The 16,252-nt window shown below is 40.9% G+C and overlaps 1 protein-coding gene across 19 annotated transcripts in view; it reads right to left on the bottom strand.

Moving 5' to 3' along the window:
- Nucleotides 1–802: 802 nt before the first annotated feature.
- The window catches only part of tjp1a (tight junction protein 1a), a 217,233-nt gene continuing 201,783 nt past the window's right edge, over nucleotides 803–16,252 (bottom strand). For 13 of the 19 annotated variants that reach the window (XM_062031193.1, XM_062031118.1, XM_062031133.1 and 10 more), the window contains 2 exons: nucleotides 15,943–16,086; nucleotides 803–2,214 (listed from right to left, as the gene is read on the bottom strand). In XM_062031193.1, the coding sequence (XP_061887177.1) occupies nucleotides 2,120–2,214; nucleotides 15,943–16,086 (239 nt within the window). In that variant the 3' untranslated portion in view covers nucleotides 803–2,119. The remainder of the gene's footprint in view (nucleotides 2,215–15,942; nucleotides 16,087–16,252) is intronic. The other 6 variants (XM_062031218.1, XM_062031243.1, XM_062031160.1 and 3 more) reach the window with 2 other exon arrangements.

The following is a 16,252-nucleotide window of genomic DNA, read 5'->3' on the forward strand; positions in this document are numbered from 1 at the left end:
TGCAAAGCGTCGGATGCAGTGGTGTAAAGCACGTCGCCAATGGACTCTGGAGCAGTGGAGACGTGTTCTCTGGAGTGATGAATCACACCTTTCTATCTGGCAATCTGATGGACGAGTCTGTGTTTTGAGGTTGCCAGGAGAACGCTACATTTCGGACTGCATTGTGCTGAGTGTGACATTTGGTGGAGGAGGAATTATGGTGTGGTTTTTCTTTTCAGGAGTTGGGCTTCACCCCTTAGTTCCAGTGAAAGGAACTTTGAATGCCCCAGGACACCAAAACATTTTGGACAATTCCATGCTCCCAACCTTGTGGGAACAGTTTAGAGCCAGCCCCTTCCTCTTCCAACATGCACAAAGCAAGGTCCATAAAGACATGGATGACATAGTTTGGTGTGGATGAACTTGACTGGCCTGCACAGAGTACTGACCTGAACAATAGAACACTTTTGTGATGAATTAGAATGGAACCTGAGAGCCAGGCCTTCTCGACCAACATCAGTGTGTGACCTCACCAATGCGTTTTTGGAGGAATGGTCGAAAATTCTGATAAACACACTCAGCAACCTTGTGGACAGACTTCCCAGAAGAGTTGAAGCTGTAATAGCTGAAAAAGGTGGACCGACATCATAGTGAACCCTGTGGTTTAGGAATAGGATGGCACTTTAAGTTCTTATGTGAGTCAAGGCAGGTGGCCAAATACTTTTGTAATTTAAAAACGGTCTCTAAGGACAAGCAGATGAACAGGGGAGGAGACAGCTACGTCACATACTTAATTAAATAAGACCTCTGGCAAACATTTCTTTAAAAAAATGTTTATTAATACAGTGGTATGCGTAAAATTGTGTTGGAGAAGGAACAAAAGCAATCAGCCACACGTGAAGAGCTAATAACCAATTAAAGCTGTGTTAAGTCTACAAAATAAGATGGTTCTGGTGTGCCATACGTCAATGATGGTTGTTTAGTACAAAAATACATTAAAGGGCACACAATACAGCATTCAGTATCACACGTCAGTGAGGGGGCAACATCTCTGGGAGTAAAAGAACACCGTTTTAAATGTACTTGACTAATCCTCCAGTAAGCATAAAAAGACAGTAACCAAGTTGAACAATGTTGGTAGAAAAGGTGTGGTGTGTTGTCAGGTTGAACGTTCCAAGGCTCGGGAGTTAATATTCAGAATACAAAGATAAGCATGTTTCCATGTTCCACTTTTTAAAACACGCTTTCGCTATACAAAAGAAAGGCTTACGAAAAAGTTCATTTACAAAGAAAAGAACCAAGGCAATATGCTCGCTCTATTTACAGCCACTCTTCTTCTGCGGTCGTTTGAATGTAGTAATGCATAGGAACATCCTCTTGTTACCGTGTGCCCAGTTAATGACAAGAAAAAAACATGACAGCGGACAGTTATTCGTCATGAATTATTGTTTTCTTGGTGGAAAAGAAATGTTGGCAGATAAGGCATCACTGCTTCTTGTGTGTCAATGCGAGAGTGCACGGAATCAAAAATGGGAGGGGGAGGTTGCCGGACCTGAGTAGAAGAACATGCATAGATCTCCCTCAGGATGGGAGAAGGGACAAGAACTCGAGCTACAAAGACGTTGCTGGGGAAAAAAGGCGAAAAAGTAGGAAGAATAATCGGAAACCTTCATATCAAATTCCTTCAAACGTGGAAGAGTGTGGATATATATATTTATATATATATATTTATATTTATATTCATGTTCAGTCACCAGAACTGAAGAATAGCGGGAGGTTGAGAATGCTGGCTGCTATAGCAACTGTATCATGTATAGATTGTGTACAGTGCTTTGGACAATATGTTCGCTGGTGGCGCCAATTGGAAAAGCATCCGCTCATGTGAAAGTGTGTTTATAATCATACTACTGTAGTACATAAATATGTATATATTGTATATCGCCAACCCTTAGGAGGGAGGGGAGCATGCAGCAATGTTATCTTCTCACTTCCTTCTGGGAGAACATGTTGACGTCTTCAGTGCCTCGCCTTCATCCAAAGGTGACAGAACACTGACTGGATCTTCTTCTACAGTGTGTGTGTGTGTGTTCTCATCTGCCATGGACACACACTCTGTAACATCACACCTGCTGGCCCCGGCTTAAAAGTGGTCGATGAGAACTGAAACGCAGTTGGCTCCCACCATGTAGTTGGGGTCGCCGGGGAGGGTCTTGTTCTGCCAGCTTTTTGGCTCACCTGGAAGGGAAAGTAGAAGGGCAGTCAGAACAGCCGTTTAGGTGCATACAAAAGACAGCGGTAGCCGCTTATGTCGACAACGCGTGAAGTCTCGTTTTAGCCTGTTCGAAATATTACTAAAACATTCGACGTACACAGGGAACCGCTTATGTCGACATCATATTTGAGACCAAAAAGCAGGCCTTGGCAATTATTTAGACTCGGGGGCCAATTTTAGAGAACAAAAATGTGTCTGGGGGCCGGTATATCTATTTTTTAGGAAAACTAATACACAACCTCACAATAAAGTCTGATTGAATGCTAAAAATGTTATGACGGGTCGCCTTAAAAACGGAATGGAATTTTTAATTTTTCTATGAACGATAAAATCCTGAATATTGAGAACATATGAATGTCACACCCCCTCTCAATCGACATATATTACAATCAAGCCACACCCACACTGCTTGGTGCCTCGTCTGACCTGCTGTGACTAAGATTACCATAGTAACTAGTAGGGTTGTATGGTATACTGGTATTAGTATAGTACCGCGATACTAATGAATCATATTCGGTACCATACCGCCTCTAAAAAGTACTGGTCCCCCGCACCATAAGTTTTTTTGTTAAAATAAATCCAATAATGCAATTTTTTTTGGTCCCCTTTATTTAGAAAAGTACCGAAAAATATCGAAATAATATTGGTATCAGGACAACACTAGTCACTAAAATATCATGCAAAAGCGCAGATTCCAACCATAGAAATACTTTGTATAGTTGAAGACTTACGGTCATTAGAAAACATCACTGCACATCATAATGGCAGCTACACTTTACATCTTAAAGATATAAAAAAATTATTTGGGAATGCCCGGCGGGCCAGATTGAAAAGCCTAACGGTTCGCATGTTGGCCTTAATTTGCCAAGGTCTGCCCAAAAGGGTAATTTCTCTAAGTCAGTTTATGTCGACCGACTTTGGTCCCGGTACAACATACTCTTATTATTACAAAAAAGTGCCCACCTAAGTCGACTGTTGATATCAAAATTTAGCCCCAAAAGGGTAATTTTCAGTTTTTGTCGACCAACTCATCAAGTCCAAGTCCAACGTGTCAATGTGGGATCATGTCTTGTTTTTTTTTTGGGTGTGTTTGGGTTTATTTCCTGTTTTACGCTCTTATTTTGTTACCATACCGTCTGACCTGACTTGTCCCCGGTGGACACTTCTCCAACCACCCTCCCGTGACTTTGGACTTGTTTTGTTTAGGACGTCTGGAATCCGTCCTTGAAGTGGGGGGTACTGTCATGACCTGTCAATTTGAGGTCATGTCTTTCTGGGTGGGTTTGGGTTTGGGTTTACTACCTGTTTTATGCTCTTATTTTGTTCCCACTTCCTTTTATGTGTATGTTGGTTTACAGTGGCTTCACCCCTGCTTCCAGGTGATTAGTGTATTGGCTGTTCACCTGTCACTAATTATAACCTGAGGACTATTTAAGCAAGTTTCTCAGCTTAGTTGGTTGTCGGGTCATTGCTTCTTTGTTGCAGAACTGCTGCTCTCTAGTTGCTGCTTTCTCCTGAGGAAAACATGAGTTTTTTGGTTTCTGATTCTTGCACAGCTTTGTTTTTTTGTATTTTTGCGTTTCCATGGTTCTTGGACGTTTTTGCCTCCAAATTCCTGTGTGCATTATCAAGCACCTCTGTAGTTTTTGCCTTTGTGTATATTGTGTCACTAAGTTTGAGCACCTCCTTTAGTTTATTAAAGACTTTACTCACATCAACTGCCACTATGTCATTGCATCTTGGGGTCACGCAACCAACACAAAGAGCAGATCGTAACATTATTACCAAAATGCCCATTTAAGTCGACGTCAACTGCTAATGTTGATGTCAAATTTGAAAACCAAAAAGGACATTTTTAAAATAAAACTCCTTTTATGTTCACCAGCTCATCAAGTACCGGTCCAATGTGTTCTTAAATTTACCTAAAAGTACCTACTTAAGTCAACATTCATGGTCAACTGCATATGTCGACATACATTTTGATAACCAAAAGGTAATTTTTATGAAAGTCTCTTTATGTCGACCAGCTCATCAAATCCCAGTCCAACATGTTCTTATTACCAAAAAGTACTCACTAAGGTCGACGTCGCCCGCTTATGTCGACTTCAAATTTGAAATTCCAAAGGTAATGTTTATGCCGACCAGCTCATCACCTCCCAGTCCAACTTGTTCTTATTACCATTAAGTGCCCACTTAAGTCAACAAACATGGCCGACCGCTTATGTCGACATAACATTTGAGACCAAAAAGGGGAATTTCTATGAAAGTCTGTTCATGTTGATAACTTATTAGGTTCCAGTCGAACATCTTTTTATTACTACCAACAATTAAAATCTGTCTATGTTGACGAAGTCTTCGAATCCTGGTCCAACCATCCATCAATTTTATACCGCTTGTCCCTTTCGGGGTCGCGGGGGGTGCTGGAGCCTATCTCAGCGTGTTCTTATTATTACCAAAAAGTACCCACTTAAAGGCCTACTGAAATGCAATTGTTTTATTTAAACGGGAATAGCAGATCCATTCTATGTGTCATACTTGATCATTTCGCGATATTGCCATATTTTTGCTGAAAGGATTTAGTATAGAACAACGACGATAAAGTTCGCAACTTTTGGTCGCTGATAAAAAAAAGCCTTGCCTATACCAGAAGTAGCGTGACGTCACATGAGGAAGGATTCCTCACATTTCCCAATTGTTTACAATGGAGCGAGAGAGATTCGGACCGAGAAAGCGACGATTACCCCATTAATTTGAGCGAGGATGAAAGATTTGTGGATGAGGAACGTTAGAGTGAAGGACTAGAGAGGCAGTGCAGGGTGTATCTTTTTTCGCTCTGACCGTAACTTAGGTACAAGGGTTCATTGGATTCCACACTCTCTCCTTTTTCTATTGTGGATCACGGATTTGTATTTTAAACCACCTCGGATACTATATCCTCTTGAAAATGAGAGTCGAGAACGCGAAATGGACATTCACAGTGACTTTTATCTCCACGACAATACATCGGCGACGTTCTTTAGCTACGGAGCTAACGTGATAGCATCAGGCTCAAATGCAGATAGAAACAAAATTTAAAAAAATCCCTGACTGGTAGGATAGACAGAAGATCAACAATACTATTAAACCATGAACATGTAAATACACGGTTAATAATTTCCAGCTTGGCGAAGCTTAACAATTGAAGCTAACTTAGCTACGGAGCTGACGTGATTACATCAGGCTCAAATGCAGATAGAAACAAAATTTAAAAAAACCCTGACTGGAAGGATAGACAGAAGATCAACAATACTATTAAACCATGAACATGTAAATACACGGTTAATCATTTCCAGCTTGGCGAAGCTTAACAATTGAAGCTAATTTAGCTATGGAGCGGCGGCGGCCGTTGTAGCTTTCGACGACACCCCGGCCGCCATCAGAGTCGGCAAGAAACATATATTTCCCCAAAGTTACGTACGTGACATGCACATAGCGACACGCACGTACGGGCAAGCGATCAAATGTTTGGAAGCCAAAGCTGTACTCACGGTAGTGCGTCTGCTATCCAGCTCAAACACAACACAACCTCCTGGTGGTGGTGTTGCTGTAGTCTGCCGCTAATACACCGATATAACTTTCTTTTTTGCAGTCTCCATTGTCCATTAAACAAATTGCAAAAGATTCACCAACACAGATGTCCAGAATACTGTGGAATTGTGAGATGAAAACAGAGCAGTTTGTATGGTGACACATTGGGTCTGAATACTTCCGTTGCCGTTGTGACGTCACGCGCATACGTCATCATACCGAGACGTTTTGAGACGGATATTTCCCGGGAAATTTAAAATTGCACTTTATAAGTTAACCCGGCCGTATTGGCATGTGTTGCAATGTTAAGATTTCATCATTGATATATAAACTATCAGACTGCGTGGTCGGTAGTAGTGGGTTTCAGTAGGCCTTTAAGTCAATGCTGAATGCTTATGTTGACATCAAATCTGAGACCCAAAATAATAATTTTTATGAAAGTCTGTTTATACCGACCAGTTCATCAAGTACCAGTCCATCCATCCATCCATCTATTTTCTACTGCTTGTCCCTCTCGGGGTCACAGGGGTGCTGGAGTCTATCCCAGCTGCACTCGGGCAATAGGCGGGGTACACCCTGGACAAGTCGCCATCTCATCGCAGGGCCAACACAGACAGACAACATTCACATTCACACACTAGGGCTATTTTAGTGTTGCCAATCAACCTATCCCCAGGTGCATGTCTTAGTTCAACATGTTCTTATTATTACCAAAAAGTGCCCACTTACGTGGACAAACATGGTCGACCGTTTAAGTCGACATCAAAAATTGAGACAAAGGGTAAGTCTGTTCATGTTGATAACTCATTAGGTTACAGTCGAACACGTTACTATGACCAAAATGTGTACACTTAATTTAAAAGACATGGTCGACCGCTTATGTCGACATCAAATTTGAGACCCAGATGGGTTAATTTCTACGATTTATGTCGACCAACTCATCAAGTCCAGCTCCATTAATGAGAACTGTGGTATTTATCATTCATTGATTTACATTGTGTTACAAATTGAGAACAGAAAGTGAACAAGCGTGTTAGTAATTGCTATAAAGTGGAAAATGGGTAGGATTAAGTAAGCTCTCCTTCCTCCTACTCCTTTTCAGCCATGTTGTAATGAGAACATGGAAATATATGAAATATGTAATGTATCATATTGTAACTGTATGCATGTTCGCAATAAACTTAACAAAAAAACATGTTGATAACCACTGGTTTAGTATTCACCTTTTCTCCTCCAAACATATTGCTGGGTATTGTGGCCAAACAGCTCAATTTTTGTTTCATCTGACCAAATAACTTTCCTCCAGAAGGTCTTATCTTTGTCTATGTGATGTCAGATGAAACAAAAATTGAGCTCTTTGGCTACAATACCCAGCAATATGTTTGGAGGAGAAAAGGTGAGGCCTTTAATCCCAGGAACACCATGCCTACCATCACGCATGGTGGTGGTAGTATTATGCTCTGGGCCTGTTTTGCTGCCAATGGAACTGGTGCTTTACAGAGAGTAAATATGACAATGAAAAAGGAGAATTATCTCCAAATTCTTCGGGACAACCTAAAATCATCAGCCCGGAGGTTGGGTCTTGGCGCAATCGGGTGTTTCAACAGGACAATGGCTTCAAACACACGTCAAAAGTGGTAAAGGAATGGCTAAATCAGGCTAGAATTAAGGTTTTACAATGGCCTTCCCAAAGTCCTGACTTAAACTTGTGGACAATGCTGAAGAAACAAGTCCATGTCAGAAAACCAACAAGTTTAGCTGAACTGTACCAATTTTGTCAAGAGGAGTGGTCAAAAATTCAAGCAGAAGCTTGCCAGAAGCTTGTGGATGGCTACCAAAAGCGCCTTATTGCAGTGAAACTTGCCGAGGGACATGTAACCAAATATTAACATTGCTGTATGTATACTTTTGACCCAGTAGATTTGGTCACATTTTCAGTAGACCCATAATAAATTCATAAAAGAACCAAACTTCATGAATGTTTTTTGTGCCCAACAAGTATGTGCTCCAATCACTCTATCACAAAAAAATAAGAGTTTTAGAAATTATTGGAAACTCAAGACAGCCTTGACATTATGTTCTTTACAAGTGTATGTAAACTTTTGATCACAACTGTATATTTTGCGGGCTATGTGAAACAACAAAGTGCAATATTGCAGCACATTTCAAATGTTGAAGCAGCAGTCGCTATGGCTATTACAAGCCTGTGACTACATCACAGCATTGCAACACTCCAGTCATTTCCTGACTTTAATAAATGTCCCCAGGCTCTTGTTGACTCAATCACAGCGAGGATTGTGTTTGTCGCAGTGAAAGGTCCACCATCACGAGATGTGTGCAGCCTGTAGTGAACCACTGAGAGGTAATTTGTTCACGCACTTAATATTCTCTCCTCAAGTCAACGTGTCAGACGTGTTTTTCAATCAGGCGCTATAAAGGGAGGAGCCTCCGTTAGCGCTGTAAAAGAAGGGGAAGAAAAGCGGGGTTACTATGTAAGAAGAAAGTCACAGAGGGGACAGGAGCAGGCCAGAGAGTGGCCTTGCTATGCAATAAGAGGATTAGCACACAGCCTCATAATCCTCCGATTATTCAGCGGGACATCCCAACCCATTCAGCCCGACACGTCTCATCCTTAATATGAAGCTAATTAACAGCTAATCCCAAACACTGCTAAAATTAACACTCTCCTTGAAGAGATGGAGGGAATAAGTGACCTTTTGCTCTCTTTACTTCTATGCAGGAGTTATAGCTACAGAAATGTTCAGGTGGTATAGCGCTAACATTTTAGCTGTCTCACGTTACAGTATGCCTTTTGCTCTTTTTTTCCCCATTGTTGCTGTTTTTTTCAGTAAAATGTTAATTACATAACAGCAATGGGTACCTTTCGCATTTGAATTTGATAGGGTACCAATTCCAGGTACTTTGGAGTCAATACCAACTTTACATGCCCCTAAAGCTGGGGGGTGGGGATTGATGTGGGGTGTTACGGTGCTGAGGTTCTCCAGAAATGTGTTTGTCATTCTTTTTTGGTGTGGGTTCACAGTGTGGCGCATATTTGTAACGTAACAGTGTTAAATTTGTTTTATACGGTCACCGTCAGTGTAAGCTGTGTGGCTGTTGACCAAGTATGCCTTGCTGTCTCCTACATGTGCAAGTAAAAGCTACATACAACATGTGGCCGGGCGGCACGCTGTTTGTACAGGCTATAGAGGACAAAAAATACAGTGCCATTAGAGCACGCCCTTAATTTAGTTGTTAGAGTGACAATCGGAGAATATTTGCCCCGGGAGATTTCTAGGAGAGGCACTGAGATCCGTAAGTCTTCTGGGAAAATCGGGAGGGTCGGCAAGTATGCTGGGAAAATCGGGAGGGTTGGCAAGTATGCAGCTGAGCCGCATCAGAGTGGTCAAAGAGCCGCATGCGCCTCCGGAGCCGCGGGTTGCCGACCCCTGGTCTAGCATTAAATGATTACAGTTTGTACAAAATGCGGCTGCTAGACTTTTGACAAGAACAAGAAAGTTTGATCATATTACGCCTATACTGGCTCACCTTCACTGGCTTCCTGTGCACTTAAAATGTGACTTTAAGGTTTTACTACTTACGTATAAAATACTAAACGGTCTAGCTCCATCCTATCTCGCTGATTGTATTGTACCATATGTCCCGGCCAGAAATCTGTGTTATAAAACTCTGGCTTATTAGTGATTGCCAGAGCCCAAAAAAAGTCCACAGGCGTTTTCTATTCGGGCTCCAGTACTCTGGATTGCTCTACCGGTAGGTAGCAGAGATGCTACCTCAGTAAAAGCATTTAAGTCCCATCTTAAAACTCATTTGTATATGCTAGCCTTTAAATGGACCCCTTTTTACACCAGTTGATCTGCCGTCTCTCTTTTCTGCTCTGCCCGCCTCTCGTTTTTAGGTGGCTATGGATTAGTTTCCACGGAGGTGGTGCTTGCTGTTCCAAGTTGGGACCCGGGATGGACAACTGCTCTATGCATCAGTTGGTGACATCTCTGCGCTGCTGACTTGTATACATTCAAGAGGATCCACTGCTGGCCTCACTATGAACTGGACTCTCACGAGGGAGAAGGGGGAAGGGATCCCCCACATTTGTGGTCCCCCCACATCTGCGGTTCTCCACATTTGTGGTCCTGTAAAAGGTTTCTTGTTGTTCCCATTGGGTTGAGTTTTTTCTTGCCCTGTTGTGGGATCTGAGCCGAGGATGTCGTTGTGGCTTGTGCAGCTCTTTGAGACATTTGTGATGAAGGGCTATATAAGTAAACTGTGATTGATTGATTAACACTCAACGGTACACATCTGTGGTACAGTACTTTTGTTTGTGTTCATTTGTTAATGCTAATTTGTTTAACAAGTAATAGCTGATTATGATAACTGGGCTGTCGAGTTGTTATATCTTGATTCATTACACTTCTGAGTCTCATTTGCAAGTATTATATAGTAGACTTAGTATGTAGTTGCAAATCCAAATCGTTAGATGGCAGTAGTTTATAGACTACGGTGTATCGCCTAGTCAGGTAGTTTTTGTAATTCAATGGATCTAGGTTTTTGTTGCGCACTAAAACGTGTTCATACTGTAAGTATTGTATTTATTGCACACCAGCTGTTGTAAATGTAATGTGCATCATAGTTCTAGTTTTCATTACCAAATTTGGTCAAAATTGCCATGTAAAATCGCTAATGCTGATCAGTAAGGCTGTGAAACGATTCAATTTTATTCGATTCTTGTGAGTAACAATTCGATTCAGAATTGATTCTTGATTTAAAACAATTCCCGATTCAAAATAAATACTTTTTAATAACACCGGGTGCCAGTTCTATGACTAACTATATTCCCCCATAAAATAGATAGACAGCTGTGATCAAATTCTACATTACTTAAAAGAAAATGTGTTTTGTTTAATAAAATTATACCCAAACATTTAATAAAGTCAAATACAAATATGGCAACTAGATAACTATCCCACCGTTTTATTTTCTAAAGTAAATCTGTACAGCAGATATGGGCATCTATATCAACGATATGATTTCCCTGAGTGGCTGGACAGGGCAATATATAATTTATTTTTATTTTTTTTATCTAATCAGTAACGTGTATGGCAAATCCAATGTAAATTAACATTGAGCTCACGCATTTTGAAAAGTGGAGCTTTACTGTACATGTGAGTGTATTCTATCAGGCACACTTGCTTTGTTGGCATGTAAAATTATAACATTACTTAGAGGCAGTCTGATTGAGTTCGCTGCTTGAGTGCGTGTTTGCCCGTCGGACGTGGCGTCACGTGAACAATGGTATCGATATATGGCACCGTTTGATTTGACAATAATCGATACCCAGCAGTACCTTCATAATTCAGTCGGTTTCCTTTAAAATTACAGAACCCAGCCCTATTTAAAACATATTGCATAAATCACCTGGGCTGCTTTATGGACATTCCGTCTTTTATAGCCCTTTGTCAGGGTTGAGCAGGTGATGTGACGTCAACTTTGTGGGCAACCACAACCCTTGTCCACTATTTAGCTTGTTATCTATCTTTGTCGCAAGCAAACAGAAGTAAGTAAAGGGAGAACAGGAGTGTTATTGCAGCTGGAACTAATTAATGAGTTACAACAGTCATTTCTTTATGAACGTTGATCCGAAATCAGAGGAGCAGGCGTTTATGGCTGTGCAAATTCAGAAAATGATGTTTTGCAAACCAAACAATCACAGACGTGGGTAAATTTTTTTGGGGGTGAAGGTTCACATTACGCTGTGCAAGAGGGTTTGCAGGATGAGAAGCGAGCCGTGTAGCGTACACTGGTGTATCGACACAACAGCAGGATTCACAGGCTGAAACTCAAACTGAAACGAGCTAAATGCAAAAAAACATGCATGGCTGGAGAGTAGCGAAGAGTATTTAAGGGTCAAAATGTGTGTCCAGTACTAAAAATGTGTACATGTTGGCAGGTCTGTTTTTTGTGTATTCCTCATGAATTTATTATTTACAAAAACAAAAAGAGAACTACTGTATTTTCCGGACTAAAAGACACAACTTTTTTTCCCACGCTTTCAACCCTGCGCCTTATAAAACTGTGCGGCTAACATATGGATTGTTCTTCGCTGACGGCCATAATGTTTTGTATTCAAATAGTTTTCATATAACACAGACAGAGACACTAAAAAGGTGTGTTATTGTTTGTGCTATGGCGCCATGTTTTGGACAAGTTCGCTCACTGCGGGTGCTGCAGGTTAAAAATGTACTTCCTGTTTCATGCCTTGAAGTATAAGCATCCACAGCGTTCTGCTGTAAAATATTAATTAATCACTCCAAGCAAGGCCTGCAAGTTTTACAATTTGATTAAAACAATTCATAATTACTAAACCGTCCCGTGTGTGATGTCTGCAGGAGTGTTTTCATGCATATTTGTACATGCTATCGTGATGTAATCAGGCTAGCGTCATTAGCATTAGCAAATATGCTAACACATTTACAAGTTTCTGTGTTAGTATTATTAACTTACAATGGCATTTGTGTTTTGTTTCAGTTTTGTAAACTCACCAACACATCACAGAGGAGTTATTGAGTCTGATAAGTTGATTGGAGAGCTAGCTTCCACAGCTAGTGGGTCCATGACAATGATTTCTGTTGTGTTTGATCAGCCGTGTGACAGGCAATATTTGTGAACAGTTAAGGTACGTAAATAAGCATTTCCAAAATATTTTGTACCGGTATATATTTGCGGCTTATAGTGCAGGGCGGCTAATATATGTAAACATATTTATTTATTTTCAACTTTAGTCAGTGAGGCTTAAATAGCGGTGCACTCTATAGCGCGGAAAATACAGTAGTTACATTGGCACAGCAGAAGAATACCAGGCGTCTCCCAAGCCTAAGGCATTGTGCTTACTAATGAACATCCTTCTGTCCTTTACTTTGAAACCTTTAGGATAAAGACGCTTAAAGTGCACAAAACACCCTTGCAAAAGTCAACCATGGAGTTGGTTCAACAATATCTGACAGCAATGGCAGAACGTACCTTACCATATTAAAATGTATCAATATTTACACCAAACAGGGCTTCATTTCAGTCGAAAAGCAACATTATAGCAGGTTTAACAGATTTGGATAATTTAGTAGTCTTTTAAAGTTCTTCAGGTCAGGATTAGGGTGGCTGTGTGAGAAGAGGAAAAATTGACAACATGCATGTTAATATGTATACAATGTATGGCAAAGAAATTAGTGTAGAGCCTACCAGCTGCTGAACAAAGCCAAGTTAGGGGATGCGCACTTATTAATTAGTACTATGTACACAAGGGGTGTCCAAAGTCAGGCTCGTTTTTTATTGACCCTCAGCATGCTCTAAAAATCAATAATTAATAAGATGTATTAATAGACATTAGAACAAATTGTATGTACAAATGTTTTGTCCGGATAGCAAAGCATGGTCATTCCCAACAACGGTGCCGCACCATAGTGAGCAGTGAGAGGTCATCAATTGTGTAACGGGAACTTATGCCACTCTGAAAATGATTATTCCATCACTACAAAGAATATCTAGTCGTATCTTATATTCTCTTTGTTCATATGTCTATGCCAGCCAATATAATGGCAGGAAGAACTAAAAATATCCTAGCTTCCACTCGATGGCAGAAGGTACATACACCGAACAAAAATATAAACGCAACACTTTTGTTTTTGCTCCCATTTTTCATGAGTTGAACTCAAAGATCTAAAACTTTTATTATATACACAAAATACCTATTCCTCTCAAATATTGTTCACAAATCTGTCTAAATCTGTGTTAGTAAGCATTTTTTTTCATGCCAAGATAATCCATCCCACCTCACAGGTGTGGCATATCAAGATGTTAATTAAACAGCGTGATTATTGCACAGGTGTGCCTTAGGCTGCACACAATAAAAGGCCACACTGAAATGTGCAGTTGTATTACATAGCACAATACCACAGATGTTGCAAGTTTTGAGGGAGTGTGCCGTTGGCATGCTGACTGCAGGAATGTCCAACGGAGCTGTTGCCCATGAATTGAATGTTCATTTCTCTACCATAGGCCATCTCCAAAGGTATTTCAGGGAATTTGGCAGTACATCCAACCGGCCTCACAACCGCACACCACTTCTAACCACACAAGCCCTGGACCTCCCCATCCATGTTCACCTCCATGCTCGTCTGAGACCAGCCACCCAGAAAGCTGCTGCAACAATTGGTTTACATAACCAAAGAATTTCTGAACAAACTGTGAGAAACTGTCTAGGGGAGGCTCAGCTGCATGCTCGTCGTACACATCGGGGTCTCGACCTGACTGCAGTTTGTTGTCGTAACCGACTTGAGTGGGCAAATGCTCACGTTTAATGGCGTCTGGCATGTTGGAGAGGCGTTCTCTTCACGGATGAATCACGGTTTTCACTGTTTAGGGCAGATGGCAGACAGAGTGTGTGGCGTTGTGTGGGAGAGCGGTTTGCTGATGTCAACGTTGTGAATCCAGTGGCCCATGGTGGGGGTGATTATGGTATGTTATGGACAACGAACGCAAGTGCATTTTATTGATGGCATTTTGAAAGCACAGAGATACCGTGACGAGATCCTGAGGCCAATTGTTGTGCCGTTCACACGAGACCATCACCTCATGTTGCAGCATGACAATGCACGGCCCCATGTTGCAAGGATCTGTACACAATTCCTGGAAGCTGAAAATATCCCAGTTCTTGCATGGCCAGCATACTAACCGGACATGTCACCCATTGAGCATGTTTGGGATGCTGTATCTCAGCGTTTACGACAGTGTCTTCTAGTTCCTGCCAATATCCAGCAACATTGCACAGCCATTGAAGAGTGGACCAACATTCCAAAGGCCACAATCAACAACCTGATCAACTCTTCGCGAAGGAGATGTGTTGCACTGCGTGAGGCAAATGGTGGTCACACCAGATACTGGCTGGTTTTCTGACCCCCCCAGAACCCCAATAAAGCAAAACTGCACATTTCAGAGTGACCTTTTATTGTGTGCAGCCAAAGGCACACCTGTGCAATAATCATGCTGTTTAATCAGCATCTGGATATGCCACAACTATGATTTGTGATGGATCATTTTGGCAGACATTTTTTTTCACTAACACAGGTTTAGATAGATTTGTGAACAATATTTGAGAGGAATAGGTATTTTGTGTATATAGTAAATGTTTTAGATCTTTTGGGAGCACAAACAAAAGTGTTGCGTTCATATTTTTGTTCAGTAAAATTAACCTGTGTATCCAACTGCTGCCTGTCATCCATACAACAGAGTAAGTCACAGCCGTGAGATTTTTTTAAATATGTGCATTGGCTCAATAAAGTTTGAAAACACCAGTTTAGCATGTAACCTCTGAGAGCCACGGTGATATTCAGTCTTTTACATAACATGATTTTTTGCTACAAAATGTCTAACAAAAATACACCAAAAACAAATGTCCACGGCAGAGGACGTTGGCTTTCAGGAGGATATTGACCTACATTGGAATAAATGCACCAAATGTATCCCTACATTTTTCTGTATGCGACCATTAGTGGAAAAAGTTTGGACACCCCTGATTTAACCATTCTAATGAGACCCAATAAAAGAGCTACACAGGAAAAGCAGTTTAACAAAAAAAATAAGCTAAATTTGAATTCACAATAAATATATTGGTAAAATAACCCCCTCTGCACAGTGTCAATCAAAAGCGAGTGTTTTTGTCTTACTGAAGGCATAATTTGTGATAAAACCCTTGTATTGGATCTGATTAGATCATATCTAATGTGTGTTTGGTGATTTTAAAGGGGAAGCTTAGGAATTAAATTAATAATAAAAGTGATTAAAAAAACTACTACCATAAACAGTTGGAACAAATTAGAAATGAGAAATGAAGTGGAATAAATGGTGAAATGGATGAAACTAAAGCAATGGTGATTAAAAAAGGAGATTTTTCCCTTAGACTGATTCTTTCACCAAAATGTCACATTGCATTAAAAATGAAAACAAATAAAGAAATAAATCCAATCTAGGGGAAAAATTAGTCAAGTGACCCACAACCTTGAAATAGTCACAGAGCCATCCCAAACGACCCCAGAAGAACTGAGAGCACATCATACCCGACGAGGAGTCGGAGGATTTTAGAGCAAAAGACCAACCATCAGGGGTCATTGACGCACAGTGAGGTAAGCGCAGCTCCACAGGCTTCAAAAACTTGAGGCCATGAGGTCCACACATCACCAGAGGGCTGAGCAGAGTCTCCCCTAAAACAATGAGTAAAAAACAAATCATCATCGTTACAGCGGAATCATTTTACATTATAAACTGATCATTCAGCTGATTGCTTTGAGACTACATATCCTTATTTCCCATAAACACAAATACCCAGTTTGTATTAATTGGGAGGTTGGTTGAAAACTTAGTAGCAGG

This window comes from Entelurus aequoreus, linkage group LG02, assembly GCF_033978785.1.
Source record: "Entelurus aequoreus isolate RoL-2023_Sb linkage group LG02, RoL_Eaeq_v1.1, whole genome shotgun sequence".
NCBI classification, from domain to species: Eukaryota; Metazoa; Chordata; class Actinopteri; order Syngnathiformes; family Syngnathidae; genus Entelurus; species Entelurus aequoreus.